This window comes from Pantherophis guttatus, chromosome 1 (genome assembly GCF_059756535.1).
Source record: "Pantherophis guttatus breed Tessera chromosome 1, ASM5975653v1, whole genome shotgun sequence".
Classification (NCBI taxonomy): domain Eukaryota; kingdom Metazoa; phylum Chordata; class Lepidosauria; order Squamata; family Colubridae; genus Pantherophis; species Pantherophis guttatus.
Window position 1 is genome coordinate 328,612,938 of NC_142063.1, and position 26,639 is coordinate 328,639,576.

The window sequence follows — 26,639 nt, forward strand, 5'->3', positions numbered from 1 at the left end:
TGAGTCAAAGGAACCAAACAAGTTTTACCTCGTGAATCAAATAACATTAAGGCGGGATTTGTGTTCCACAGGGTCGAGATCTTAAAGCTTTCAGAAATTCTCTCGACGGCTGAAGCAGCTAGACAGCAATTCCAACAGTGACTTTTGAGGCATCCCAGTGCAGCGCATTTTTTTTTTAAAAAAAGTTTATTTATATCCTGCCTTTACTCTTTTTACACATAAGGTGGCAAACATATCCAACACACCTTCCTCCTATTTCCCCCATAACCACCACCCTGTGAGGTAAATTGGGCTGAGAGAGAGAGAGACATGCCTAGGGTCACACAGCCAACTTTCACAGCTACACTGGGACTGGAGCTCATGGTCTCCAGCTTTCTAGCCTGATGCCTTAACCATTAGACCATACTGGCTTTTTGGGCTTTAAATAGGACTTCTTCCAATCATTTGTAGTTTTCCACCTTCACAACCAATATCATGCACCATTATTTGGAAATGTGATGAGCAGTGACTAAAATGCCTAAATGTGGAAAAGGTATTCTGTATTCCTTTTCCATGGAGTATTCTTTAAAATATCAAAACAATGTTTTCCTCCCATTCATTTTGTAACTTTCATTGCAGTGCAACTTCTACTTAAGATTTACCTAACTGTCTGTCTCTGCATGATGTAGGCTAAAGTGCCAGTCATCTTCAGCCTATGTACCCAATGGCCTAGTTCAGTGATGACAGCTGTACCCAGCACATCTGGAAATCAATCTATGAGAAAGACTGCAATAGCAATCTTCTCTATCATGGTACTTGCCTTATGGAACAGCTTCACCCCAGAAGTATGGCTGGCCCCAACTCTGCTGGCCATTAGAAAGCAGCTAATGGTTGAGGAATGCAAGTTTAATTAGGACCTCAATGTTGTTTAAAATGTTTTAATTATACTGTGGTTTTGATTCTTGTCTGCTGCCCACAGTTCTTTCTGGTAGATGGGCAGCCATTTAAGTTTAATAAAGAGTAAGGCTACCTCAAGGACAATCTGTGTGCTTAAGCTTTGTCTTGTATCACATTTCTCTGTATCTACATATTGGAGAGGAGAGAGGGACCAACCAACCAGCAAAACTGGGAATAATGGGATTTGCAACATCTGTTTTTAAAGGAGAGGAGAAAATCAAAACATTGCTTAAAGACATCCAGACAAAACCGCTGAAAAAAATTCTGCTGCTTTGAACAATATTTGCATTGATAGGTTGGTGATATACAGCCCTTCCATTTCCCCAGAATCTCACACTTCCTAGGAACCACTGTAGCTACCAATCAGGCCATGCACACTTTGGATTCATACCATTTTCAGATGTGTTTTCAATGTAATGGGTTCCAGTGAATCTATAAAGTTCCCTTGGAAAGGGTGTGATCCCCCTTAATGCTGAGGTCCACAATTGGCTTGTAGGATCTGGTTGCTCATTCCAGCAGCAGAATGCCTAAACTAAGATTTTAGTGTGATTCAGCATCATTCCTAAAAAGTGGGGTTGTGGTCTGAGGTAAAGAATGGTGTACGGTCCTCTCCTAGTAGAACCCTGAGCTGTATGAAGTATCTATGCATTAAAGTTAAGAATCAACGGTTATATTTGTGAGAGTCCAGAGTTTTACATCCTTAACATAATACTATCTCCCTTGCCTAGAAGTGCCAGGGACCAAGGCTTCCTCCGCATTCTTTATTTTCCAGCCTCCTGCCCACCCCTTAATATGCTAAGAATACATATTTAAAGACCACAATGCATGTTTGGATGTAGGCCAGCTTTTTCCAGTTTTAGAACCACTATAACACTTAAGACACACAAATGACAATATGGACCGAGATCGGAGGAGGCCAAATGCCACCACTGCTGCTGTTTGCTCAGCCAACTATGGTTAAATAAAGGTTATTTTCAGCTTCTCTGGCAAGATGTATCCTAGGTGCTTGTGAATCCATGTTCCGAAAAAAGAGCACAGGGGTAGAAGCGCTGGGTCTTTGGCCCCTTCAAGAGGTGAGAAGGCAACTCCAGGAAGAGAACTGCGACGAGGGGGCTGAAAATAATCTGCCAGCCACTGGTTATCATCTCAGATTTGTCATAAAATATACACCGAGGCGGAAAAGCAGGCTCTGTATTGAAGGTGCAGATGAGAAACTGTCCCCTCCGCTCACTCATACGTGGTAACGAAATAATCTAGGATAGGGGAACATTTCTGAAGATGGGGAGGAAAGAATCAAGCCCAGCAGAAATAGTGAGAACACTCTTTGCCCATATAATCTGCTTCCAATAATAGTTAATGTCCTCAGTACTAAATATTAGATGGTCTAGGTTGAACCTGCTCCATTCCTTTTCTTGTCATTCAGTTTGGGCAGACAGGCTCTGGGAATTTTCAGCCCCCTGCTTTGGAGGAAGGGTACCCAAACCATGCAGGTGTCAGCTGGGAGTTGTATCCAAGAGTCACTTGGGTTCCTCATACAGTACTTCACCCTAATCCTTGAATCCCACACCTGATTTAAGTCCAGAGTTCCTTTTGGCAGCAGGAAGGCCTCAAGGCCTCAAGTTGGTGGCAGAAGCACTATTTGGGCGTGGCTTCATTGACATCTGTATGCAAGAGAATCACAGGGAGGGAGGGAAGGAGGGAGAGAGGAGGAGGAGGAGAACGCCCAGTGTACTGTGGATCCTTCGGTCAGCAGAGTAGTAGTGCTCCCACCAACAGGGATAGCCAGGAAGGGGGACAGGCACTTGAAGGCTCATTCCTTCTTGGTCTTATTCTGGAATTTCTGATGAACAACTCGCAATGTGGTGAAGAAGTTGCCAATAAAGAGGGTGAGGAAGGGGAGGGCGCACATCAGGACCTGCCAATGAAATTTACATGGTCAGCGCTTACTGCTTTAAGAGGAAGAGAGAAACAGAGAGAGAGAGAGAGGGAGGGAGGGAGGGAGGGAGAGAGAGAGAGAGAGAGAGAGAGAGAGAGAGAGAGAGAGAGAGAGAGAGAGAGAGAGAGAGAGAGAGAGAGAGAGAGAGAGAGAGAGACGGAGAGACAGACAGCAGTTTTCAAAAGGACTGGACTGCTGAAGAGAGATAAATTTAACAAAACTGTCAGGAATTCTAGAGTAGAACAGGGAGAGCAGTGCAAAGCATCAGAAAGAGGTGTTGTACCATGGATGTTAGTTCAAAATGTTAAAGCACCTATGCCTTTCGTGAGGCTTGTATAATTATTTACAAGGCTAGCCTTAACTGTCTTTATGTGTCGATGTACAGCAACTTTGATGATGTGCAACTCTCTGCCAGCAAAAATGGATCTCGCAAGGGCTGCCTGCAGCCCTCCTGAGCTCCGTTTTGTCTGGCAGAAGCACCGCAGGCCAGTCCTTCACTGTTTCCAGGGCGACCCTGCGGGCCAGATCTAAGCACCGCATGGGCCGGATCCAGCCCCTGGGCCTTGAGTTTGTCATCCCTGCTGTAAGTTGTATTGGTATGCACTCCTAGACAGCCATGCTGAGATAACAGTCAATCTCTCTCCATTATCTGATAACCTTCCATCCACTGCCTGTAATCCCTTTAAAGGTTGTTATCCACACTATGAGAGAAGCTGACATAATGGGCATTGGGAGGATTACTGAGATAGCTACATGTATTTTACCACGGGTATCATGCTGGCTGTACTTAGAAGGCATTTGGATATTTCTGAAAGCATTGACAAAGCTTGTAATCTCCTCAACCGGGCCGTGATTTTGAAAGGGTGGGAAAGGAACAGAGCATTTCCTCTTCCTGTGCTTACAAATTCACTCTTACCTGCCATTCTTTGCATTCTGGATGGCTGGCCAGTTGGAAAAGTGTGACGGCATTGAACAGTTGCCAGAACTAGAGAGAGAAGATAATTGTTTTATTTGCAACATGTCCGACTCCCACCCTCAAAAAAGGTGTCACTGTGAGGTCAGACCGCTGGTTTTTGGTAGCAGAATTTTTAGGATTTTTTAAATCAAAAAGCTCTCCTTCAAACGGAGAGCTCTCTGCTCCGATGAGCGTCCCTGTCCCTCCCTCTGCCACCCACTGGGATTTCAATGTAATGTCAGCCCTGGAGGCATTTTTTTCTTTTTCTTTTGAATCAAGTTTTATTGATTTTTTCGCCCACAAATTCACCCGCATATTTTATGAACAGAGTATTGGCCATATCATAACTTATACAATTTGTCTTATTCAAATACATTTTACTCAGTTACCATTTGACGAAATCTTCTTTTTCCATTTTTTTGATCATATCTTAAAATTTCTATGCTTATTTGTATAAACATCATCTTTATTCGCCCTCAAATTCTAATTTCTCTGTTTTTACTCATATTTATTCTCTTTTATTTTTTAATAATTCATTCTTTATCCTAGTGCATTTACACATGTTCGGGGTTGCCTTTCTTCCATTTCATCTTTTTTATTGTATAGCAATCTTTCTTCTCAATCTCTTCCATCTCCCTCCCTTCTTTCCTTCCTACTTTTTTTTCTTTGGATCTTCAGCAGGGGTGGTATTCACTTACTTTCACCACCGGTTCGCAAATGTGAGCGTGTGTCCATGCACGGCCCGTCCTTCTGCACATGTGCTTTGCTGGCGTATGCACCTTCCATGCACACACTCGGCCTCAAAAACGTGCCTAAATAGTATGGCATAGAGCCGGGGTGGATAGGTGGGCCCACCCACAATTTCTGCTACTGGTTCGGGCGAATTGGTTTGAACTGGCTGAATACCACCTCTGATCTTCAGGGCTGCCATACTTGGGAGGATGGGCATGCTGTGGGAATTGGGAGGGGGGTTGGATGGCGACGGGATAAGATGTATAGCCACCACCACCACAACATTCTTTCACTGGGAGTCAAGGACATTCAACCTGCACCTGGAGAGGCGTGCAACTGGGAAGCTACTCCAGTTAGGATGGTGACCTGATTGGACCATGTGATGGACATGTGGGTGCAGGGGAAGGGACTTGGACTTTCCTTTGGGTGGGTAAAAACTAGGAGCTTTCAGATTCGGGATTTCCCAGATGTGCCAATATGACATCTCTAATAAAATGGAACTTTGAGGAAATGCCTACCTCGGAGTCTTACTTGGTTGGGGGTGTTACTTGGAACCCTGACACATAAGCACAGGCTTTTTTGGCAGTTTAATTATCACATAAGGGGACAAGAGTTTGTTTGGGGTACAAAATGCATCTAGAATCCAGATTATTCACATGAGTTAATCAGGAGGTGCATCCCATCTAGGAGAAAGAGGACATATGAAACACTAATCCAGGGGTCTCCAACCTTGGCAACTTTAAGCCTCGCGGACTTCAACTCCCAGAATTCTGGGACTTGAAGTCCGCCAGGTTTAAAGTTGCCAAGGTTGGAGACCCCTGCAATAATCGATACATCAAATTATTAGGTATAAATAAGAAAGATTATTCCAGGACTATGTGTCTTAATTACTCTTCACCTCAATCGTTTTTGGACTTCTCCCCAGAGCCCTCCAACAAACACAGGGAAGAAATTCCCCCCCCCCAAAAACTGGCATTTGAGATGGGGGAAAAACACAATATCTTAAGGAGTGCAATAGGTTTAAAACACAAAAAACAGAACAAACCGGACAAATCAGATGAATTTTCTCAACCTTCACAAAGTATGCCAGAATCCCCTGTACCTGCCAGTTTCTATGGTGATTTGGCATCACTGTCCTGCCCACGCTGGTCATAAGAAAATTGCAGTCTTTTGTAACAAACTCTCATTTTGCAAATAGGTTTGGAAGGGAAGGGGTCTTGTTCCTTTAACCATCTCACGTTAGTCTTCATAACATGACGAACATTTATAACATCATTATTATCAGGTAAAAGCTCAATTTTCTAATTTATTTTATAAATTTATAACACGAAATAAATATATTATTATTACTATGTAGCACGGTTTCATTGTGTCTCATTTAGTCAGTTGTTTATAAGCACAGTATGTATTTCCCCTGAAAAAAGAGCTAGCAAGAGAAAAGATAAAATATATGTAAGAACTCTTACATTAGTCTAGTCTAGTGTAGTCTAGAGACTGGGAATTCTAGTCCCGCCTTATGCATGAAAGCAGGCTGAATGACTTATGGCCAGTGACTCACTCTCAACCCAACCCACCTTACAGGATTGTTGTTGTGAGGAAAATAGGAGGCAGAAGGAATATTAAGCATACTTGCCACATTGAGTTATTTCTAAAAAAATAATAAAAGACAGGATAAAAACTGCTAATTAAATAATCCCCACAAAAAAACTCAGAAGAAACTATGCCCCTTCAGATACAATAAACCTGGTTTTGCCTTGCCTAGACTAAAGATAATCCCAAAAGAAGTGATGACACACTTACTTGGCCGAAGAAAAGGAACGGAAGCAGGAAAGTGAGGCCTCTCCACATCCAGGACTGGAAACCCTCTGCAAGGAAAAACACACAACCAAAGAATCAGGCCAAGGTCCAGCAGTCCCAATGGGCTCTTCAGACTGACTGGAGATGGCAATCTTTGGGAGATTTGACAGCTAACATTGGACCTCTCACCTCTCCTAGGCTAGCATTACCAGAACAGGAAATAAGAGAAGCTTAGAGACAGGCCAAACATGCTTAAAATCCGCCTCCTCAAGAATAAAATGCTCATCTCTTTGAGAAGGGCAGGGTAAGCTGGTTTGAAAAGCAGAACTACCTCCTAGTCAAGATTCAGATTTTTTTTTTTTTTTGGTAAAATGTGTTAACATGGCTATTTGCAATTCTCTGCTTTTTTAAATGACGATATCTAGAAGAGGACTGTAAAAATGTTAATATCTCTAAAGCCACAAAGATCATATAGAACAGGATTTTCTTGGCTATGACATGCAATAGTCATTACCTCATTCTGGGGTGTTTTTGTTTTACTTGCTAATAAAGGTTACAGCCCTGGGAGCCCCTTCATCCAAATACGAACTAGGCCTGATCTAAATTGATGAAGCAAGCCTAAGATCTAATTCCAGTACCCAAAGCTAGGGGAAACTGCAGTTTGGAGGAATTATGGACCATACGAGCATCCTTGCAAGATGAGAATTGACGAAGCAAGCCTAGGCACAAGCTGTTGTTGTTGTTGTTGTTGTTGTTGTTGTTGTTGTTGTTGTTGTTATTATTATTATTATTATTATAGTTTTAAAAGTAAAATAATGGACAATGCTCAGCATCTCTGGTTTCTAACATTTACATCAAAATCAAGTTAATACGTAATCTATTCCTTGCTCTATATACAAATTTACATATCTCCCACTTCATTATATATCAAGTATACAGTATACTGTATACTAGGCACAAGCTTTTGCTGTCCATCAGGCATTGGCCTGTTGTGGCTTCCCAGCCCTAGTATTTCACAATGATCCCATCTTTATGGCCACTTCTTTCTCCTTTCAAAACCAGTGACCAGAAGAGCATCTTCTGTAGAGATAGCAACAGCAATAGCATTTAAGACTTATATACTGCTTTACAGTGCTTTACTTTACTCTCTAAGCGGTTTTCAGAGTCAGCCTATGGCCTCCAACAATCTTGGTCCTCAATTTACCGACCTTGGAAGGATGGAAGGCTGAGTCAACCTTAAACCGGTGAGAACTGAACTGCCGGAAGCTGGCAGTCAGCAGAAGTAGCCTGCAGTACTGCATTCTGACCACTGCGCCACCACTGTCTGTTGACCCCACAGCCATTAGTGAATCCCTCACACAGGAGAGTTTGCCTCAGGAAAGGAAAAAGAGAAAGCAGAAATTGTACCTACCCACAGTGAGATCCATGTTGTGTCGTTCACCCAAAGCTCTCAACCGGTACAGACAACCACTCTGGTAATAATATTGAAGAAACTGGACAAAGCCTATCAAATTTCAGCAAAGGAGTTCAAAATTCAGGGGCATAGCATACACACTGAGATACTTAAAATTATCCATCCCTCATTGTTATTAAAATGTCCCTTAAAAGCAAAGCTCTAGTTTTAAAGCCTTTCATCCATTACCTTTGGTGGTAGTATGGTTTTTCCCTTCTTAAAAACAAAAACATCTAGTGTTCACAGTATTGGGTGGGTGGGTGGAGCTCCAATACATTTGAGTTGCTTCAGCTACAGTAATTTGCCCTTTGCTTCATTGCCAGCTCCTTTGCCATTTCCCGTTTCCTCTCAATTTCCTCCCATGAGGAAATCCTTAGATAGTGTAGTTTGACTGCCCCTTATTCAAACACTCAGGCAGTAACAACAGAAGCCTCCCTCGGAAAATGGCGTTCTATGTTCCGTGTTGCAGAATTTTGGCAATGTAGCTACGAAAATAAAGGCTGGGATTCATCATTTTACTGACTCCCCCGATACTTGTGGGTCTTCAATCCAGAGGCGGTATTCAGCAGGTTCTGACCAGTTCTGGAGAACCGGTAGCAGAAATTTTGAGTAGTTCGGAGAACCGGTAAATACCACCTCTGACTGGCCCCGCCCACATCTATTCTCTGCCTCCCGAGTCCCAGCTGATCAGGAGGTAATGGGGATTTTGCAGTAACCTTCCCCTGGAGTGGGGTGGGAATGGAGATTTTACAGTATCCTTCCCCTGCATGCCCACCAAGCCACACCCACCAAGCCACACCCACAGAACCGGTAGTAAAAAATTTTGAATCCCACCACTGCTTCAACCGCTTCCTTCCTCCCGCTTCTTTAATGCCGTCCCACTTACTCTGATACATGGAGAATGTGAGGAACTGGTTTCTGAACTTCTGGTACATAAGGCCATCTGGCCTGCAAAGACAGAGGGAATGCAGAAACACACATGTAATCAGAATCCACTGACATGTGATGGACACTTGCTATTCTCCTAGAAGGCTCTGGAAAGGAATTAATCGAACTCACAGGATGTTAGTTAAAACCACTGAAATCACAATCATTACTCAGGGTGCCGTCGGCTAGACAATGTCGGCTGGCGACTCCCAGAGGTAGAGCTTTATCTGTGGGCGCATCCACCCTTTGGAATCAACTCCCCCGGGGGCTCCGGTTGACCCCTGACCTTCGCACTTTCCGCCGCGAACTAAAAACATGGCTGTTTAAATTGCCCAGCCTGGACTGATGGGGTTTTGATTTTTAATGTATTTTAATATGCGTTTAATATGCATTTTAACATGTTTCTTACTTGGATTGAGATTGTATATCTTAATTGTTGTGAGCCGCCCTACCTCCAAAGGACTAATTTAATCTAATTAAAATAAAAATAAATAAAATTATGCTTAACTTTTTTTTTTTTGAAGACTCACCAAGTCAGCATGACACCTGAGAGGAAGGTGGAGATGTAGTGATGAAGTACCCACCAGCCTTTAATCCTGGAAGAGCATATGTAAGCAGTTTCATTAGTATTTGTCTTTTAAGCATGATAGCCCAATATAGTAAGACGATTATTGTAAGCTCCATTTGGAAGGTGCAAGGGGAATAGCAGCTGGAATACCTTGCACTGAACACCAAACATAGTGCCAATAGCCATAGGTTTAGGGAAAACACCTGAGTTGCCTCTTGAGGAGACATTCCCCCCCCCCCCCAAATATTCTACTCTTGTTTAAGATTGCTGCAGTCAGACCAGGAAGTGTGTGCTGGATGGACTCACCTCTTGAATGCATTATGTGCAAGCCAAGATTCCTAAGGAGATGCTCCCATATTCAATCCCCAGAATTTTAAAGCAGGACTAGGAATAATTTTGCAGAGAACATTCAGGGTGTCCTGGCTAAATATGTACGTGATCTTCTTAGCTTAAGGAAGGAAAAACGCTGGACAGAAGCACTACTTACTTAGAACCATTGTTGATCAAGATGCTCTCTCGAATTGTCAGCGTGCAGTAATACCATACCAGGAGAAAATTGAAGACAGCATCCGTTACCCTGACATAAAAAGTGAGAAAGTGATGGGTCAATTATAATATCCTGTTTCCCCCAAAATAAGACATCCCCTGATAATAAGCCCAATTGGGCTTTTGAGCGCATGGAAGTTTGGTTGGCTTTCCAAACCTTTCTCATCCGCATAGAATAGAATAGAATAGAATAGAATAGAATAGAATAGAATAGAATAGAATAGAATAGAATAGAATTCTTTATTGGCCAAGTGTGATTGGACACATAAGGAATTTGTCTTGGTGCATACATAAAAGAAAAGATGCATTCGTCAAGAATCATAAGGTACAACACTTAATGATAGTCATAGGGAAACAGGAACGATGAGAAGATTAATAGTAGTGCAGACTTAGTAACTAGTTTGACAGTGTTGAGGGAATTATTTGTTTAGCAGAGTAATGGCGTTCGGGAAAAAACTATTCTTGTGTCTAGTTGTTCTGGTGTGCAGTGCTCTATAGCGTCATTTTGAGGGTAGGAGTTGAAACAGTTTATGTCCAGGATGCGTGGGGTCTGTAAATAGGAGACATAGGAGACAGCAAGGCAGAGCCGGGTGCAAGAAAGGGAGGAGAGGCCCCTATCTCTCATCACTATCAAGAATTAAAGTTGGCAGCTTACAATTTTTAGCCTGTTTATATTTGGATGCCCATTAAAATTAATCTCACTGTACTGAAATTGCTGCTTCCTTCAACACCTGGATTTGCCTTTCCAAAAAAAGGAAGCTGACTCTGCCTTGCCATTTCCCAAAGTCCTCCGAGGATTGGAGGTAGCAACTTCAGCTGGCTGAAAGGAAGGGGAGAGATTGTCCATCTCTCAGGATTGTGGACTCACCTCGAGTTAAGGAGGAAGCGGCAGGTGAAGGAAATGATGAGCAAAATGATGGTGAGGTAAAGCTTGAACTTCTCGTACTCATCCTTATATGCAAACCTAAAAGGGGGAGGCAGAAAGAGAGGGGGAATGAGCCAGTTCTGACAGACACTTGTAATCCTGGCTCCATTTTTCCAAACCTGCTACCTTCCAAGTATCTTGTGACTGTAACTCCCCAAATCCTAACCCTAAGAAGTGGAGTTCCAACATAATCTGAAGGATGGCAGATGGAGAACTTCTCAAGCTGTTTATCTACAGGGAGTCCTCAATATATGCCTGCGATTGAGTTCAGAATTAGAGACAAAAGTCACTGTGATTGTTAAGTCGAGGCACCCATGGGAGCAAAAGTAATTTTTCAGCCTTTTTTGGAGTGGTTAAGTGAATGTTGCAGTCAAGCAAAATGCCATGGTTGTTAAGCAAACCCACTCATTTAAGTGGGAGGTTTTTTGCTGGAAACCAGCCAAAACGTTACGAATCACAGTCGTGTGATAGCAGAATGCCACGAATCATAAAGCTGACTTGCAGCCTTGTGACCACAATTCATGTTTTTTGTTCGGGCAGTACAACCATTTACGATGGCTGGAGATGCTTTACCGGCTGCAAAGAGCCTATTCCATGGCCTTCATAACTTTGAACAGCTGTGAAACAACTGGTTATTGAATGGGGACTACTCGTATGGCAGTCTATGGCTATAATAAATATTGATTTGATCTGAAAGCTCTTGGGACTCTGACTCTGATGTCTTAAGGAACTCTTTACTCTCATATGAGCCTGCCTAGCACTGAGCATCAGAAAGCCTTCGCCTATGTGGCTTCTGATTTTATTAAGGAAAAGCAGGAACAAGAGCTGTCCCAAAGGTGCTTTTTCAAGAGGCTACTGGACTTTCTGGTTTTTCTTTGAAGACATTTCGCTTCTCATCCAAGAAGCTTCTTCAGCTCTGGCTGGATGGTCCATTCCCCACCATCCAGCCAGAGCTGAAGAAGCTTCTTGGATGAGAAGCGAAATGTCTTCAAAGAAAAACCGAAAAAACCAGTTGCCTCTTGAAAAAAAGCACCTTTGGGACGGACAGCAATGACCTGGATGACTGAGAATCTCCATAGACAGGAACAAGAGTTGTTAGAATCAGAATGGAATGGAATACCCTCCCTGGAGGATTAATTAAATCAATTAAATTATACTTAGGAGAGTATAGTCTTTTTTCTTTCAAGAATATACCTGTGTTTCACCAAGCATTGTTTTGTGCCTCTGTTGATGATTAATCTGATTCTGTACAGACCTCGGTTTACAATGGCATTGAAAATTGGTATTTACAATGGGTCCTCACAGTTCTGACTGTTGCAGCATCCTTGCAATTAAACGATTGAGACTTATAATGTTCCCTGCCGACTTCTCACAAGGAAAGTCACTGGGGGAGCAGGCAGGAAGTCACAGTCACATGAAGAACTCACTTAATGACCCATACACTCACTTAGTGACATCAACAGGGGAATGCTGATCATCACTAAACAATGGGGTCAAATGTTGTTCTGCTTTACAACTATGTCACTTACTGATAGCAGTCCCAGTCCCAACTGCTGTTGTAAGTTGAGTCATATACATATAACATATAACACTCAGAGTTTAATAGCAATAGCATTTAGACTTATATACAGCTTCATAATGCTTTACAGCCCTCTCTAAGTGGTTTATAGAGTCAGCCTATTGCCTCCAACAATCTGGGTCCTCATTTTAACGACCTCAGAAGGATAGAAGGCTGAGTCAACCCTGAGCTGGTGAGAATTGAACTGCCGGCAGTTGGCAGGCAGCAGAAGTAGCCTTCACTACTGCATTCTAACCACTGCGCCACCATGGCTCATTAATCTTAGCTTGTTTGATTGTTTTTGTGTCTTAGCACAAAAAAAAACTTCATTTGCATATTCTGAAATTTAAAAGAGGATTCCTAATCTGTAAAACATCTCAGCAAGGAGGGAAACTATAATCAATTAGCACCTACTTGGCTTGCTTGCTCAGCAGTGTGACATTCACATTTCCCAGCACGAGACTCAGGTACAACCTGGAACACAACAGAAAGAGGGAAAAAGTCCACCTCCATAACAATAACCTGAGTCACACAAGTCTCACATTCCGAGCATACTCAACATCTCAAATTGATCTGCAAGGAATCATAATAAGATATAGTCATCAGCCTCCTGGTTCCTTTTGACAGCAGCTGTGAGAATACTGCATTAACAGGGTACATAATATGTGATTTTGCTATAATTAACTATAATTAACACACAACTGACATCTGTTCCCAGAGTTACCAAGAGCTGGTGGCACCAAACTAGCTACAAACACCTTTGGCTATAGAATCATACTGGCATTCTGTCAGATGAAATATTTTAATATTTTAATGTATGCCAATAAGTGTACATTTGAAGTGACAGTAAAGCTATTCTAAATCTGCCTATGTTTAAACAGCCATTGGCTATAAGTAGCTAAGTGGAATCTCTCATTATATTTGTTTATTAAATTTATTTTCTGCCCAATCTCGCTGTGATGTGGCTCTGGGTGGCTTACTATTGGATAAAATTATAGTATAAAAGATAAAAACAGTAAGAGATAACAGATTAACAGAGTTGGAAGGGACCTTATAGGTCATCTAGTCCAGCCCCCCACTCAAGCAGGAGACCCTACACCAGTGATGGCTAACCTTTTTGTCGTCACATGCCAAAAGCCAAAAGCGGGGGGAGGTCATGTGCATGCGTACCCCCACCCATAATTCAATGTGCCCTGCCACCCGCGCACGGGACTCCCCCGCGCTTCCCCTGCTTTTGGCATGTGATGGCACGGTGGGCCCATTTTTCGCCCTCCCCAGGCTCCAGTGGCTTTCTTGGGGGGAGGTGGGACCAGAAGTCGGGAAACGGGCCATTTCTGTCCTCCGGAGGGCCTCCCAGGGGGTGGGGAAGGCAGTTTTCACCTTCCCCAAGCTCCTAGAAAGCCTCTGGAGCCTGGGGAGAGTGAAAAACCAGCCTTCTCCACCCCCCTGGAGACCCTCCAGAGACCAGAAACGGTTCGTTTCCCAACTTCCGGTGGGCCTGGAAGGCCTGAAAATCAGCTGGCTGACGTACACATGCGTGCTGGAGCTGAGCTAGGGCAACGTTCGCATGCCCACTGATATGGCTCCACATGCTACCTGTGGCACACATGCCATAGGTTCGCCATCACGGGCCTAAGTTCTATCTATTTTATTGTAAGCTGCTTAGAGTCGTGAACGAAAGATAGGTGGCTGTAGCAACCAAATAAATAATAGAGCAAACTATTAAGAACAGAATCCTTCTTATTTCCATGTTAATTTGGGGGAAATCTGAGTTCAATCCCCTTACCCGTTCTTCTTTGGCAAGTATGATTCCATTTCAAAAAAGACATCCTGTCTCTCTTTGATCATGTTTTGAAGTTCTTCGAGAGCATCCTCATCCTGCTTCTGGTCAGGAAGAGATCTGCACCTGTACAGGACCGGGAAGAAGGAACACATTTCAAAGAAGACAGAAAGTGATTGATAAGCAGCCAAATCTCCCCTTAAACTTCCAAATCCAGCATCCTAAGCTTTCAGTTCCTGTTTCAAAGCTTCTGTGCCTCAGCCCTGAGATGGTATCCTCAGGGTGTCAAACTGGCGGCCTGTGGGCAGGTGTGTCACAGGCAGGCCACCATGCCCAACCCAGCTCCGCGAAGGGGAAAAAATGTCACGATACGTCACGCGACGGCAACATAACACAACGAGCTTGACACCTGTGCTCTAGAATTTCACACAGTGATTTTTTTTCTCTCCCAGCTGCATGTGGAGGAGATGGAAACAGGTGAGGATCATGGCTGGAGTCCCAAAGGTGCTTTTTTTCAAAAATTGCCTTTTGAAAAAGCCTATCAACAAGACATCTCCTGTTCCCATTTTAAGTGAACCATTGGTGCAAGTCACAAAGGAAGTGCTTATCCAAGCAGTAATGAGAATCCTTTCCAAATACACACTAATCTCAAAACTAGTATTTGGCAATAGAAGGGTGTAATGAATATACACTCAGGGTATAAAGTCTGCTTCTTCCTCTTGAAAGGCAAGAAATGCATGCAGATGGAAAGTTATCAGAGCCTACAATGAGCATTTCCTTTCAAAGTCTTTTGTAACATCAAATTGCAAAACAATTTATATAAAAACAACTACTAACATTCCAACTGACAATCTAATTGTTATTATAAATTCTTGCAAGACTTATTTACAAACCAGTATGGTTTTAGCAGATAAGCAAATATAATGTTGCAGAAACAAGTATTTGGAGAGCACTATAGCTTATTAATTTAATTTTAATAAGAGTTAACACCGCTGCTTCAACAACCAGTCATTTTATCTTTCTTTTTCCTGGTTCCCATAAGGAGATTAACTCTTCTACCTCAAAGGCTCAACTTTTTATAACCTTACTCCATTTAAAACTTTTCTGCCAGCTGATGTGTGGATTTATTCAGAAGAAACACATCAAATTTCTGGCTTAAACACAGAATGGCAGCATTGCAAAATGTAATGTAAATGTAATGTAATGTGTCTCCAAAGTTGGCAACTTTAAAACTTGTTGACTTCAACTCCCAGAATTTCTGAAGCAGCCAATTGAAGTCCACAAGTCTTAAAATTGCTAAGTTTGAAAACCCCTGATGTAAATCATACAACATTCAATGGTAAAGGTAAAGGTTCCTCTCACACATATGTGCTAGTCGTTCCCGACTCTAGGGGGCGGTGCTCATCTCTGTTTCAAAGCCGAAGAGCCAGCGCTGTCCGAAGACGTCTCCGTGGTCATGTGGCCGGCATGACTAAAACGCCAAAGGCGCATGGAACGCTGTTACCTTCTCACCAAAGGTGGTCCCTATTTTTTTACTTGCACTTTTACGTGCTTTCGAACTGCTAGGTTGGCAGAAGCTGGGACAAGTAATGGGAGCTTACCCCGTTACGTGGCACTAGGGATTCGAACCGCTGAACTGTCGACCTTTCGATCGACAAGCTCAGCATCTTAGAAACTGAGCCACCGCGTCCCCCTGTTCAATGGTACAAACTTATTTAAATTAGCCCTGAAAGAAAACCATTTTTACCTCAGCTTTCCCATAATTGTTAGTAAAAGGAAGGTGTTCAGATATGCCTAAAATTTATTAAATAGCATTTATCCAAGCAAAGTTTAAAATCATATTAGCAAAAAAATCTCAGAATGTAATAAGAATGTAATACATGGCACAATTCTTACCTGAACTCAAGCAAAGTTGTAAAGTGAAAGATTTCTCAATCAAGCTGGTTTCCCCCCTCCCCACACACAATGGGGCATACAATACCAACACATGGAACAGGCAAGCAAAAAGCTTGAAAAACTTAATCCAGGAGCCAGCAATATAGTAACCCCCCACCCCCACCCCTGCATTAAATTCTTGATTAAAACTGAAACAAACTCTTAAGCTTTCAATGTTCTTACATGAAATCTCACAAAACGCCAGGCAAAAATGCTAAAACCTTACCGTTTGTTGTTGTTGGTCAGTCGCTAAGTCGTGTCCGATTCGTTGCAATCCCATGGACCATAGCTTGCCAGGTCTCCCTGTCCTCCACTACTTCCCAGAGTTTGCCCAAATTCATGTTCATTGCGTCAGTGACCCCTATCCAACCATCTCATCCTCTGCCGTCCCCTTCTCCTTTGGCTTTCCATCTTTGCCAACATCAGGGCCTTTTCCAACAAGGAAAAGGTTCTCTTTTGGTGGCCAAAGTATGTGACCTTCAGCTTCAGTGTCTAAAATCTCATCTAATATTAATTAATTTTCAGCTTCCCTTCCCGCCTATCCTTGAATAGATCGACAACTCCTGGCTTAATTTCTGTTCCTACCAGCTTCTCCCAACTCTTGTGCTGAGACAGAAAATGCCCTGATAGAAGCAAAATGGGCAAGACTTTTCAACAGACTGATTTTCACTTTTAAGATGGACTTAAGAGAGGAAGGGAAGAATCTAAACTATTAAACGATTTTCAAGTCTAGTTGCTGTCTGGTCTCCTTTAAAAGAAGGGAGGGGGGAAAGAAGGAGCAGGTGAAGGAGCTGACACACACACAGAAAAGAGAGCCAACTCAACCTCATGGTTCATAATTCAATTTTTGGCATTTAGATATAATACAAAAGTTATCTGCTTGCTCAATAGTTAATACACATGACCTGTCCAAGCACTTCCACCCAGGCATTGCAAACAATATAGAATAATGACTACAAACATACTTCTTAAGCGTCAGAGAGAGCTCCTTTAGTTGCTTTTTCTGTCGTGAAATGGAGCTGGAGATGCTATCTTGGAGCTTTGTCAGATCTTCCAGCTTCTGTCTGTATTGCTTCTGAGTTTCCTAATGAAAACAAGAACAGAATAGCACATCTTAGGGAAGAAACTTGACATTTTTTTACAATGCAGGTTAGTACATGCCTGGTAAATAAAAAGTTGGAGAGCTTCATCATTAATAGCAGACATGGGCTGTTATTCACTTATTTAAGCAATTCCCACAGGGTTCTTTCAAAAATCATCTCAAGCCGTGATTCGTTGAGCAAGCCATAGTCATGAAGTTATCTACAACGCTAAGTTATACACCAGCTTTTCTGAATTTGGGCACTTGCCAGATATGTGCACCTCAACTTCCAAAGTTCTCAACAACTGAATAGTTCTGGATACTTGTTCACACATCTAGCAGGCCTCTAAACTGGGGAAAGGGGTTACAAATAATTTATTTATAAAGATAATGAACAAGTTGACACTTCTTAAACCATAATTTATTATATAAGCCACATTACCTGGGGCCACATCTTGTTTTAAGGCAAAAATTAATCACATCCTTCTGAAACCCACAGAAACTTTACAAACTTTACAAATTGTCAGCTGGTATATTACTACTTGGACTTCAAGGTTCTAGTAACGACATTTTAAACTTTGAATGGCTTGAGATTGTGATACTTGAAAAACCTCTTCCAATATATACCTACCCAATCCTAAAGTTCTATCAGGTAGAAGAGCCCTACCCTACCTATCCCACAGCTGGAAGAGATGTGCTATTTTGTGATGCCTTCACTAATTGGGCATCCTGGCCTCGGAATACCCTTTCCTGGATCCTGGCTAGCACTGATGTTATCTGTTTGAGTCAGACAAAGACCTGACTTTTTACTCTCAAATTTGGACCTTAGAATAGAATAATAGAGTTGGAAGGGACCTTGGAGGTCTTCTAGTCCAACCCCCTTAGGCAGGAAACCCTACACACAATGACCATCAGGTGACCATGCCTTTAAACAACCCCTCTGCTTTGTTTTAATAATCTAGCTTTGTTATATACTGGTTTTCTAGATTATAATTTACCAAAAGGTTGTTTGAATGGCAAACAAACTGAAAATATTTTAAGTCACAAAATGTTAAGCCACAGACCCTGATTTAGAAACTACAGTTGTTAAATTCACACCCTAAATATATATATATAAGTAGTTCCTGACTTATGACTACATTGAGACCAAAATTTCTGTTGCTAAGAGAGATAGTTAAGTGAGTTTTGCCCCATTTAACAATCTTTCTTGCTCCTTTTTTTGTCAAGTGAATCACTGCAGCTGTTAAGTTAATGACAAGGTTGTTAAATGAATCTGGCTTCCCCATCAACTTTGCTAGTCAGAAGGTCACAAAAGCGGATCATGTAACCCTGGGACACTGCAACCATCACAAATATGAATAAGTTCAGTTGCCAAGCATCTGAATTTTGATCACATAACCATGGGGATGCTGCAATGGCCGTAAGTGTGAGAAACGGTCAAAGGTAACTTTTTTTCAGTGCTGCTGTAACTTTGAACAGTCACTAAACGAACTGTCGTAAGTGAAGGATTACCTATAGTAATCAAACCTAAAGGAAACAAACCCCACAATGGCTTTACAAGGTGCATAAATCTAGTAGAGACCAGGTAGCTTATGAGCCAAAAATTGTTGACCACAAACTTCTAATGTTTCTCTGCATATGGAAAAGTGGGGAAAGGGAGATTCAGGAACAGGACATTTTCTGAAAGGGCCCTGTACACTGATGATGTAATACCACTAAGCAAGACTGTACTTTGGTCTCAAGGCAAAGATGCCTGCGCTTGCTTGGCAGAGCTGCAAGTGCAGCCCTGTTGCTCAATCTATTGTACTTCACAAGGTTGAGGAACAACCTTTCAACCAGGATAGATGATGCAAATACAAGTCAGAAGGATGTCAAAGTGAACTCCCTCATTATTCAGGTTTCTCTGCCATCTGAAAAGGTGTGTCACAATTATCACTGAGTAACATAGGGCAATTATTTGTGCTTTGTATGCAGATGTAGAAGACATCTATACACAAAGGTCAGTAGATGTGCCAAAGTCTAGGTCAGGGATCGGCAACCGGTGGCTCTAGAGCTGCATGTGGCTCTTTCATCCCTCTGCTGCGGCTCCCTGTCACCAGTCGGCTCCACAATTGATAGGGCTTTCGGTTAGGACAGGTAGAGGCAAAAGGACAGCACATTAGGAGGAGACTCTATGTGGGGGGTGCCTGTACTTCCAGTCGGCAGAGGAAAAAAGGACACCACGGTAGGAGGAGACTCTGGTGGGGGAACCGGAATTCCGATTTCCGGTCGGCTCCAGAATTGAAAGGGGGGCCTCTGGTTAGGACCTTTGTGGCTCTTCGAGTGTTTAAGATTGCCAATGCCTGGTCTAGGTGCAGTGATATTCCCTTACTTCCAACTGTTGTCCTTTAATGATCAGAAACACCCCAAGTATCCATCAAACTGCAATCTGGTACATTAAAACTGCTTGAAAAGGACAGGAACCCCAAAGTCCAGAGAATTCCCTCCATTCTTGTTATTCTTTTCTACTATTTTGTTATTCCCATCCTTGAGAACCAGAATATTCTTTTGATAAGCTGCGTTATCAACAGGAAGGAAGAAGCATCACCACCTACACATTCAAATACCATTGCAAAGTTCCTCCTGTATCTTTGCTATTTCTGTGTGCATAGACCTCCTTCTCTTTAATTAAGTTGTTCTTGAATTAAGACTCCTTCACATCAAGCTTGACTTCCAACCATCTAGGTCTCTCGGCAATATCACAGAAGTGGCTTGTTACTGCTTTTTCTACTATGTTTTCCTGAAAATAAGCCCTCCCCCGGAAATAAACCCTCCCCCCCAAAATAAGCCCTCCCTGAAAATATTTAAACGCATGCGCAGCTGGTCACCACCATTTCCTCTGTTTAGGGTTAGGGAGACAGAGCTGGAAATCAGGTAAGACGGCAAGAGGAGCCCCGTCTTGCTCCATGCGCCCCAAAATAATAAGACCTCCCCAAAAATAAGGCGAAGCGCTTATTTCGGGGTTCAAAAAATGTAAGACAAGGTCTTATTTTCGGGGAAACATGGTAGGATATTTTTTTCTATTTTGGTGGTTTCTCATCCAAGCGCTAATCAACTCTGATCCTGCCTAAGATTTTTAAGAGCAGCCAAGATCAGCTAAAGGCTGCCACCTGTTGTGACATCTGGACTAGGATCAGGGAGATCTGTTTCAAGGATTTAATCCAGAGGTCTTCAAACTTGGCAGCTTTAAGACTTGTGGACTTAAACTTCCAGACTAGGAGTTGAAGTCTACAAGTCTTAAAGCTGCCAAATCTGGGAGTTGAAGTCTACAAGTCTTAAAGCTGCCAAGTTTGAAGACCTCTGGATTAAATCCATTGTAACTCACTGGGTAATTGAGAATAATCATTTTTTCTCAGCTCAATCCCAGTCCCAACCAATTTCATAGGGTTAAAATTCCTGCATAAACTTCTTTGAGCTCCTGATGAAGGCTGGGATGTTTATCTAGTAAATAAATCAATTCACCAGAAGCTTCTGTTTGTACAACCAGATCTATTTAATGTCTACAAATGCATCATCTACCAAGCCTGATTAACGTTTTTCATTCTTGATCAGTTTCATTCCTAATTAGTGTCTTTCTGTGTACAGGTAGACCTCGATTTACAAGAATTCATTTAGTGACTGTACAATGGCATTGAAAAATGTGACTTACGACTATTTTTTCACAGTTATGATCTTTGCAGCATCCCTGTGGTCATGTGATCAAAATTCAGATACCTAGCAGAAATGGTGACCTAGCAGAAATGGCGAAAATCTCGGCATACTTGAAGGACCACACGCAAGAAAGATACGTATCGGAATGGAGAAGATGGATTGATTATATTCAAAATAAGTATCAGACAAGAAAATATCAAATAGTTTATGAATGAATGTTAGTATTAGAAGTATTTGGTTATCTGTAGTGGAGTTAAGGTTTCAGTGGGGGAGGTAGTACTTTGAGGATAAGTAGATTAATCTAGCTTATGTTTGATTAAATGAAATACCTTGTATTTTGCTCTGGGAAGTCGGGGGGGGAGGGTGGGATGAAGGGGGGGAAAGGGTGGGGGGAACAGGGGGAATTTTTTTTTTATTCTTTTTGTAAAACTTTTCAATAAAAAATTCAGATGGTTCATATTTATGACGGCTGCACTGTCCCCAAATCATGTCATCACCTTTGTGACATTCCAACAAGCAAAGTTAAAGGGGAAGCCAGATTCACTTAACAACTGTGTTATTTACAAGTGCAGTGATTCACTTAACAACCGGGGTAAGAAAAGTCATAAAATGGGGCGAAACTCACTTAACAAATGTCTCACTTAGCAACGGAAATTTGGGGCTCAATTTATTTATTTATTTTTAAATTTGTATACCGCCCTTCTCCCTGAGGACTCAGGGCAGTGAACAGCCAAGTAAAAGCATAAACTACAAACATTAAAATACAATTAAAAAGATATATATAAATTTGGCCCCATAATTAAAAACAATAACAAACAATTAAAAACATTTTAAAAAGTGTTAGGCCAGCCCGGCTTGCTGGAAAAAGAAAGTTTTAAGGTCACGGCGGAAGGCACCGAGGTCTTGGATTCTCCTTATCTCTGGGGACAGCTGATTCCAGAGGGTAGGTGCCCCCACAGAGAAGGCCCTCCCCCTGGAGGTCACCAGCCTACATTGTTTGGCTGATGGCACCCCGAGGAGGCCCTCTCTGTGGGAGCGCACAGGTCGATGGGAGGCCGTCGGTAGCAGCAGGCGGTCACAAAGATAACTATTGTGGTTGTAAATTGAGGATTACCTGCATTGCATGAACTCAGTCTCCTTGTAATGGCAACATTTTATTTATCAGTCAAATTTATATGGCCACCCATCTCATAAAAATTGACTCTGAATTGACAGATTGCTGAATGTACAGCAATCATAGAAAACACATATATACAACAATCATATAAAAATATAAGAGTATTAAAAGTTAAATATTATTAAAAGCAAAATATACAAATCCCAGGCAAAGAGATAATGGAAATATCCATCTCAGTAGTGGAGCCATCTAGACCAGGGGTCCCCAACCCCTGGTCTGTGGACCAGCACTGATCCGTGGCATGCCAGAAACCGAGCCACATAAACAAGCGAAGCCCCATCCGCAGGATGCAGGCAGCATGTGAAACCACGCCCCCTCCAGTCCACGGAAAAACCTCTCTCCACGGAACCGATTCCTAGTGCCCAAAAGATTGGGGGCTGCTGATCTAGACATATCTCCAGATCGCTGGGAGCCCCAGGCCTGGTGATATAACCAGGTCTTGAGGACTTCAACAAGGACAGAGCTAATCTAATTTCAAGCAGAAGAATGTGCCACAGCAGAGAAGACCTGCTGCATAAGTTCCCCCAAATGTATCTTCCTAACTGATGGTACTTGCGTGTGCCAGGTCTAATGGGGTGGGGGTTGATGTAATTGGGGAGAGCCGGTCCCTCAGATAACCCAGTCCCATATCATGAAAAGCTTGAAAGGTTAAAATCAGCATCTTGAATTGGACCTAGAAACAAACTGGTAGCCAATGCAGCTCACAGAGCAAAAGTGCAGCATGCACTGTTTTAGGAGCACGCAAACCGCCTGTGCATTCTGTACCAGCTGAAACTTCCAGATACTCTTCAAGGGCAGTCCCATAAAGAGTGTGTTACAGTAGCCTAAACTGAAGGTAACTAGAGCATAGGTGACTGTAAGCAGAGCTTGCCTATCCAGGAATAGGCGCCACTGGCACCTAAGATGCTGGGCAAAGGCCCCAGATGCCATGGACTGTCATCTGCTTATTAAGCAGGAGTCGTGAGTCTCTAGGAAGAGCCCTGGATTACACATTGGGAAATCAGTGGGCCCCAAAATCATTCAGTCTTGTGAGGGCTCTTTTGGTGTACACATAGTCCTCGACTTACAACAGTTCATTTAGTGACCGTTCAAACTTACAACAGCACTGCAAAAAGTGACTTATGATGGTTTTTTTAGACTTGCGACCATTGCAGCATCCCCAAATTCAGATGCTTGGCAACTGACTCCTATTTATGACAGGTGCAGTGCCATGTGATCAGCTTCTGCGACCTCTGACAAGCCAAGTCAATCGGGATGACAGATTCACTTAACAACTGTGTTACTGCCATGATTTGCTTAACAACTGTGGCAAGAAAGGTTGTAAAAATGGGGAAAAACTCACTTAACAAATGTTTCACTTACGGTAGCAACACAGATTTTGGGCTCAATTGTGGGCCTAAATCGAGGATGACCTGTACTCATTGCAATAAAATACCTCAACTCATTGCAATAAATGAGTCCCCCCAAAGTCCTCATGTAGATGTTAGAGGAGAAAGCACCAAATCCTGAGGCACCTCAAACAGTAGGGCTGAGGGCAGGAAATCTCCTCCCCAATCATCACCAACTGGAATCGACCCTGAGGTGAATTAGCACAACACTGTGCCGCCCACCCCAAATACTCAGCTGATTGAGAAGGACACTATATGGTCAACGTATTTTAGACAGTCATATAATCTATAAACTGAATAAAATGTAACTGATATTCTACCTTTGCTCCAGAATGAACTCCAAGCACATAAAACATCTAGAACAGATACCGCTCTCAGTCAAGCTAGAGTCACTTTAATTTCTTAATATCTGTCCCCAAATTCTTTACCTTCCTCCTCAGTAACTCCAGTATCAATAGGTCAACCATTCAAGTTTCTCAGAAAAGTGGAGTTTTCCCATATTCCATGCCACACCTTTCAGATCCCATAATCAAACCTAGCTTCATCCACACCTGCAGAGTTTTAGGATTTTTCCATAGCACCTGGAACTCATGTACACACACTTTCAGTTTTCTCCTCACTAATAATATATGAAAAAAGAAGGGCTGGAAGTCAGTTTGACTTGAAAAACAGAAGATCCAGATATTCCGGATCAATACAGATACCTGAAAATTCAGCATCCTATTTTCAAGGGGTCAGCTAGATACCTCCAGGCAACTTAACAGCCAAATTCCTCAAAAGGAGATTTCAACTATCAAGATCTGCCTAGGATTGCCACATATTTAGTCAGGTTTTCAAAACTGTTTTGCAGAACCATCAGCACAAAAATTTGATGAGGTTCTGTGAGACACTAACGGGGAAAAAAGTTGTCTTGAACATAGTTTTCTTTCTTGATCAGGATTTAAGATAGATAATCACTCTACAACCTGAAAAGTTTGAAACCAAACTATGGTTTGTTGTATAAACACAGCTGGCTGGGTCTGCATACACACAATGCCATAAACCAGCAACCCACAATGGTTTAGGATGATGTTCTGTGAATCTGGCCAGTGTACAGAAGTATATCCCTCTAAATCAGTGGTTCTCAACCTGTGGGTTGGGACCCCTTTGGGGGTCGAAAGACCCTTTCACAGGGGTCGCCTAAGACCATTGGAAAACATATATTTTCAATGGTGTTAGGAATAATTTTATTGTTGGGGGTCACCACAACATGAGGAACTGTATTAAAGGATCGCAGCATAAGGAAGGTTGAGAACCACTGCTCTAAATAATGGAAAAGCCTACCAAGAAAAGTGGACAATTTTGGGATAGAGTGCTTTCAAACAGAGGCTAGATACGGAACTGACAGGTAAACTGACAGGTAGTTGTAAGGAATTTTTTTTTTTTTTTACCTTCATAGCAGATATCTTAGATACCCTTTGATTTTGTAATTTACAGCAGAGCAAAAGCATATCTACGGTAATAACTGCTACTATGCAACTGGTACCAGAAGTACAGAGCCCTTGATATTGATAATGTGATAACCCTTTGGACTAGTAAAATAATGATATAGCCATGTCTTCTGTCTACAGTATCTACTGCTGGATACAAGGCTGCTCCAGCCAAACACAGCTATTTTGCAGAAGGCATTTATTTAAAAAAACGATCATCCATTTGTAAATGAATGTAAATGATCATTCAAATAAAAGTCAGATCATTTGGTCTGCAAAGGCCCCCTTTAAAGATAACAGCAAGCGAGGCAGCACACTCAAGAAAAGCTTCCATCCACCTCCACCCCTTATTGAAAGCACCAGGCAGGGCAGGCACTCTTCACATGCTCAGCAGTGCTCTTCTCATGCATGCAGTAGGCTAGAAGATATAAAAACTCTCTCTCTTTCTGCTTTAATAGAAGTTGGACTTCTACCTAAAGAAACCCGAGTTTGTGCCCGCACTCCCCTCTCCCCCCCCCCCGCTTCGAGCCCAGGCAATCTGCACATGCTCAAAATACTCTTTTCTTCACCCAAGCGGGAAGGAGAGCAAACGGTTTGTTCATCCAGTCCGAGAGGTATTATTTCCTCCATCCCCCCGCTTGTCCGATGTCAACTCCCGGGCTGGGAACGGAGCAGCATCCCCCTTTCCTTCAGATGACCCCCGGTTGAGGAACGCTGCCAACTGGAGGCGGCCGCCGGGGGGGGGACTAAGACCGGCTTCCTCCCGCTCGCCGCCGCCGCCGCCGCCCGACTCCCGTTTGTCTCCGGCTCGACAACGCCCCTTTCCATGACGTGGCATTTCCAAACACCCCCCCCCCCTCCCGAAGATCACCTGCGCGAGCTGGAAGCCGTCCTGCAGCTCCCCCCAATCCCGGAGGCAGTCGGCGACCGAGGGACGGCGGGCCATGGCGACTGTGTCGGAGACCGGCGAGCAACCCCAGTTCCCGACGCGCCTTCCCGCAGAGCGGGGGCGTAGTGGAGAAAGAGGCGGGAGCAACGTTTCCCGAAGGACGGCTTTCGGCCAATCCGACACGGCTCTCGGGGACCCGCCCGCTGAGGGCCCGGCCAATGAGCGCCCGAGGCGAAAGACAGCGGCCGGCGGGCGGAATGAAGGACGGCTGAGAGGGCAGGAGGGCGAGAGGTCGAACATAGAATAATAGAGTTGGAAGGGACCCAGGAGGTCTTCTAGTCCAGGGGAATTCTGGGAGGTGAAGTCCGCCAGGCTTAAAGTTGCCAAGGTTGGAGACTCCTGTTCTAGTCCAACCCCCTGCTGGAGCAGGAGTCCCTATACCAGGGGTGAATTTCAGCAGGTTCTGGAGAACCGGTAGTGGAAATTTTGAGTAGTTCCGGCAAATAACACTTTCTGGCTGGCCTCAGAGTGGGGTGGGAATGGAGATTTTGCAGTATCCTTCCCCTGGAGTGGGGGGTGGGGGTGGGAATGGGGAGTTTGCAATATCCTTCCCCCAGGAGTGGGGTGGAAATGGAGATTTTGCAGTATCCTTCCCCTGTAGTGCGGTGGGAATGGAGATTTTGCAATATCCTTCCCCTGGAGTGGGGTGGGAATGGGGAGTTTGCAATATCCTTCCCCCAGGAGTGGGGTGGGAATGGAGATTTTGCAGTATCCTTCCCCTGCCACATCCACCATGCCATGCCCACAGAACCGGTGGTAAAAAAAAATTGAATTCCACCACTGAGGAGACCCTATCATTTCAGACAAGTGACTGTCCAATATCTTCTTGACAGCCTC

At 43.1% G+C, this 26,639-nt stretch overlaps 1 protein-coding gene across 2 annotated transcripts; it reads right to left on the minus strand.

The window, feature by feature from the left end:
• Positions 1–167: 167 nt before the first annotated feature.
• On the minus strand, positions 168–25,909 carry TMEM120A (transmembrane protein 120A). Of its 2 annotated transcripts, none has more exons than XM_060693157.2 (12): positions 25,725–25,909; positions 17,014–17,132; positions 14,120–14,239; positions 12,748–12,807; positions 10,719–10,814; positions 9,792–9,881; positions 9,267–9,332; positions 8,696–8,757; positions 7,768–7,860; positions 6,360–6,424; positions 3,789–3,857; positions 168–2,851 (listed from the first exon to the last, which is right to left on the minus strand). In XM_060693157.2, the coding sequence occupies exons 1-12, from the start codon at positions 25,797–25,799 to the stop codon at positions 2,747–2,749; spliced, it is 1,020 nt and encodes a 339-aa protein (XP_060549140.1). In that variant the 5' UTR covers positions 25,800–25,909; the 3' UTR covers positions 168–2,746. The 2 variants fall into 2 exon arrangements, with proteins under 2 accessions (XP_060549140.1, XP_060549141.1); XM_060693158.2 differs by lacking the exon at positions 25,725–25,909 and adding an exon at positions 25,423–25,666.
• Between the last annotated feature and the right edge of the window lie 730 nt (positions 25,910–26,639).

Bases quoted from the DNA above. Each gene is read 5' to 3' on its own strand.
- TMEM120A (XM_060693157.2), bottom strand. From the start codon at position 25,799: ATGGCCCGCCGTCCCTCGGTCGCCGACTGCCTCCGGGATTGGGGGGAG. The intron at 12,808-14,119 runs GTAAGGGGATTG...GTTGTGTTCCAG, and splicing joins TACTTGCCAAAGAAGAACGG to GTTGTACCTGAGTCTCGTGC. The intron at 9,333-9,791 runs GTAAGTAGTGCT...ATGCTCTTCCAG, and splicing joins TTGATCAACAATGGTTCTAA to GATTAAAGGCTGGTGGGTAC.